We start from the raw sequence: 4,111 nt of genomic DNA on the forward strand, positions 1-4,111 counted from the left end.
TCAAGAAAAATATTCACCACCCTACATTTCTCTAAGTTTTTTCTAAAATTGACTCTGTCTTCCACATTCTTAGTGTATCTCTGTCATTATCCATACACATTTTCATTACTTTTTCATGACACACAATTTTTCAATAATTCTCTTTTCATGTTTTTCTTTCACATTCAGTCATTTTCACACTTTTTTAACAATTCAAACAACACTTTATGCAAATCTATGCAATATGTCCAAGGTCAACTACCTATGGACTCAATCCAAATCATATAATTTCAAAAGTTATATTTCTACTCCCTTCAGCTAATACTCAAACCTATATAAGTTTTTCATGACACAATTACTCAACAATTCTCTTTTTATTTTGACAATATCAATAACTTTAAATCCATATTCTAAATATTTGCACCATTAGTCATTTCAATTTTCTCTTACGTACAATTAATTTTACATCCACAACAATATACAATCATAATAATGTTCCATTGAATTACAATTAAATCATCAAACAATTTTGCTAGAGGTCAAACACCTCTAGACTCAGCTTTAATCATACAGTTAACATATATTAAAATTAAATCACATACTATAGTCATATTGTCAGAGATCATACTCTCTCAGTCTTTAATAAAAATAATCTATCCCAAAGTTTAGCTTTCTCCCCAGTGCACATTGTTCAAGATAATAATTCACAATATTAACTATACATACATAATAAACAATAGAAAAATTGTAGAAATTTTTTAAAACATGTTTTATTCATAACTCTTACTATGAAATTTTGTTTGGGTAGTTTCAGAAACAAATCATAAGTTTTTCATGCCCATGAATCCATTTAACACTATAGTTTTAGGAAAACATTAAAGCTCTACAACCTAAAAGATAAAATTTTGAGTTTTTAAGCAAAAAAAACATATGAATAGGAGTTAGGGTTTGGGATTAACTCCCCTTACCTAGAAATGAGTCTTCCAAAACCAAAGGGATGAAAGATGAGATCTCTAAAACCAAGTCCTTCTTAAGATTCAAAGGAAAGTTATAGGGTTGCAATGGAAGATGTTATCCAAAAGGCCAATATCTCCCTAAGCATTACAAGATAAGATAACTTTTGAGACATTTAGGGTTTAGGGACAGTTAGCCTCCTCTCTGAACCAAATCCAATCTCAAGGGTTAGGAAATCTCTCTGCACAGATTGTTGTAAATACCATAAATATGAATGCAATAACCTTGAGATATGGAAAAGTGATGCCACAACCTGAACTGCCCAAGGAAGATACAAGTTGTACTCTAGCTATAGTTGATGAAAATAGAGAGGAAAATATTCAAGAACATCCAGAACCTGCACTTGCTCAATCAAAGGCAGCAAAAAAATGTTGAAAGAACAATTTTTCTACCATTCCCTCAAAGAGCCATCCAGCCAAGCAAGAAGTCTGAAGAAACTGACAAAGAGATTCTAGAGACTTTTAGAAAGGTAGAGGTGAATATACTTCTACTGGATGCAATCAAACAAATACCTAGATACGCCAAATTCTTGAAAGATTTGTGTATCCATAGAAGGCGTCTGAAGGGCAATGAAAGGGTAAATATGGATACGAATGTTTCTACACTTTTTTAGAAATAAAGGTCCACAATGCCTGAAAAATGTAAAGACCCAGGCACATTTACTATTCCATGCATTATTGGTAGTAACAGGATTAATAATGGCATGCTAGATCTAGGAGCATCTATTAATGTTATGTTATTATCTATTTTTACTCATTATCTTTTGGCCTTCTACAGCCTATAGGTGTGATTATTCAGTTGGTTAATAGGAGCACAACACATCCAGTTGGACTTGTGGAAGATGTGTTAGTGAGAGTAAACGACCTTATTTTCTTAACTGATTTCTACATTCTGGACAAAGAATCAGTGAAGAGTATTGCATCAATAATTTTGGGAAGACAGTTTTTGAAGACTGCAAGAACGAAGATTGATGTGCATGTTGGGACAATTACCATGGATTTTGGAGACAATATTGTGCACTTTAATATATTGGATGCCATGAAGCACCCAATTGAAGAATATTCTATCTTCCACATTGATCTTTTTTATGCCTTGATAGATGATAATTTTTCTGAATTTTTAGAAGAAGATTCTTTTCTTGATTTTTTTTATTGTATAGATACTCCCATTTGTGAATCTTGTAATAATTCTTCTGTGTGTGACACTTGTATTTTTTATTATTTGAATGCAAATTCTTCAAATTCTGATGTTGATGAGATTGAAAAATTCATAGAGGTAGAATATGATGTATTGAGTACAACAAGTACAGTTGAATCTAACCCTCGTGATATGAATGTTGCAAAGATTATAACAAATGAAGGTGCCAAATCACTTCCATCAATGAAGCAACTTCCCACATTACAGTTAAAGCCCTTACATGAGCATATGAAATATGCTTATCTGGAAACAAATGAAAAGCTTCCAGTGATAATCTCCAACAAGCTTGATATTGATTCAGAGGAGAGATTGCTTGAAGCGATCAAAAAGCACAAGAGAGCCATATGCTAGTCACTAGCTGACATTCCTAGAATCAGCCTCTCCTGTGCATGCACAAAATCTTATTAAAGGAGGAAGTTAAACCAGTCAGACAACCTTAGAGAAGGGTGAACCCGACCATATTGGAAGTGGTGAAGAAAGAGGTCACCAAGTTATTCCAAGCTAGAATCATTTATCCCATCTCATATACCATTTAGGTCAACCCGGTCCAAGTAGTTCCAAAGAAATCTGGACCCACTGTGGTAAGGAATGAGAAGAATGAGTTGATACCTACTAGGGTTCAAAACAGTTGTAGAGTTTGCATAGATTATAATAGGCTTAACTAGGCGACAAGGAAGGGTCATTTCCCACTGTTATTCATTGATCAGATGTTAGAAAGGTTAGCTTGCCATGCAAAAGTTTACAAGGGATTTATTAAGAATTTCTCAAAAATTGCCATCCCCTTTTCCAAGCTGCTGTAAAAAGAATTTGAATTCATCTTTGATGAAAAATGTGAAGAGGTATTTGACTTCCTAAAGAGAGCCTTGACTACAACTCTTATTCTTCAACTTCCAGATTGGAAGATGCCATTTGAGTTGATGTGTGATGCTTCAAACTATGTAGTGGGAGCTGTTTTAGCACAATGGGTTGGTAAGATCCCTCATGTCATTTATTATGCTTCTAGAACCCTAGACCCTGCACAATGTAACTACACCACAACTAAAAGGAAATTATTTGCCATAGTCTTTGATCTAGATAAATTCAGGTCATATTTGTTAGAGTCAAGAGTTGTGGTATTTACTGACCATTCTGCTTTGAAGTTTTTGCTGAAAAAGACAGATTTTAAGCCAAGGCTCATAAGGTGGATGTTTTTACTACAAGAGTTTGACTTGGAGATCAAGCATAGAAATGGATCACAGAACTTGGTAGCAGATTATCTGAGCAGAATAGAAGGAGTCTCTGAACCCATTCTACTCAAGGATGATTTTTCTGATGAACAACTCTTAGAGTTGTATGCTTCATAGTGCCTTAGTATGCTAACATTGTTAATTTTTTAGCTGTAAGATTTTTTTTAGCAAATGCACCAAGAACTCAAAGACAAAAGATTAAGAGTGATGCCAAGCATTATATGTGAGATGACCCTTACTTGTGAAAGTTTTGCAATGACCAAGTTATCAGAAAGTGTGTACCTGATGAGGAAATCCCATCCATACTATAGTTCTACCATGTTTCAGCCGTAAAAAGCCATCTTGAACCTTAAAGGACAACAAGGAAGGTGCTAGATGTAGGATTGTATTGGCCTTCAATTTTCAAGGACTCTTGGCAAACATATTTCACATGGAAAAGATGCCAAAGAGCATGAGAAATGATCACTATAGCCCATACTATATTGTGACATTTTCGATGTCTGAGATATTGACTTCATGGGACTATTCCCATCATCTTTTAGTTTTTTGTACATATTACTTGTTGTTAATTATGTCTCAAAATGGGTGAAAGTTAAGGCCACTAGGACTAATGATGTCAGGGTTGTTACAGATTTTGTCTGTACCAACTTATTTTACAGGTTTCGGATCCCTAAAACCATCATTTGTGACCAGGG

General features: G+C 34.2%; 1 protein-coding gene across 1 annotated transcript; it reads left to right on the plus strand.

Moving 5' to 3' along the window:
* The first annotated feature begins 1,291 nt into the window (after positions 1-1,291).
* On the plus strand, positions 1,292-2,541 carry LOC113866545. Its single transcript, XM_027501372.1, has 3 exons — positions 1,292-1,570; positions 1,771-2,007; positions 2,269-2,541. Exons 1-3 carry the CDS (start codon positions 1,292-1,294, stop codon positions 2,539-2,541), a joined length of 789 nt encoding a protein of 262 aa, XP_027357173.1.
* Positions 2,542-4,111: the final 1,570 nt, after the last annotated feature.

This window comes from Abrus precatorius, unplaced genomic scaffold (assembly GCF_003935025.1).
Source record: "Abrus precatorius isolate BTA unplaced genomic scaffold, Abrus_2018 Scaffold5, whole genome shotgun sequence".
Classification (NCBI taxonomy): Eukaryota; Viridiplantae; Streptophyta; class Magnoliopsida; order Fabales; family Fabaceae; genus Abrus; species Abrus precatorius.

Coding starts and splice junctions, on each gene's coding strand:
- LOC113866545 (XM_027501372.1), top strand. CDS start 1,292: ATGAAAATAGAGAGGAAAATATTCAAGAACATCCAGAACCTGCACTTG. Junction 1,571..1,770: donor GTCTGAAGGGCAATGAAAGG/GTAAATATGGAT, acceptor GGCCTTCTACAG/CCTATAGGTGTGATTATTCA. Junction 2,008..2,268: donor TGGATTTTGGAGACAATATT/GTGCACTTTAAT, acceptor AAATTCATAGAG/GTAGAATATGATGTATTGAG.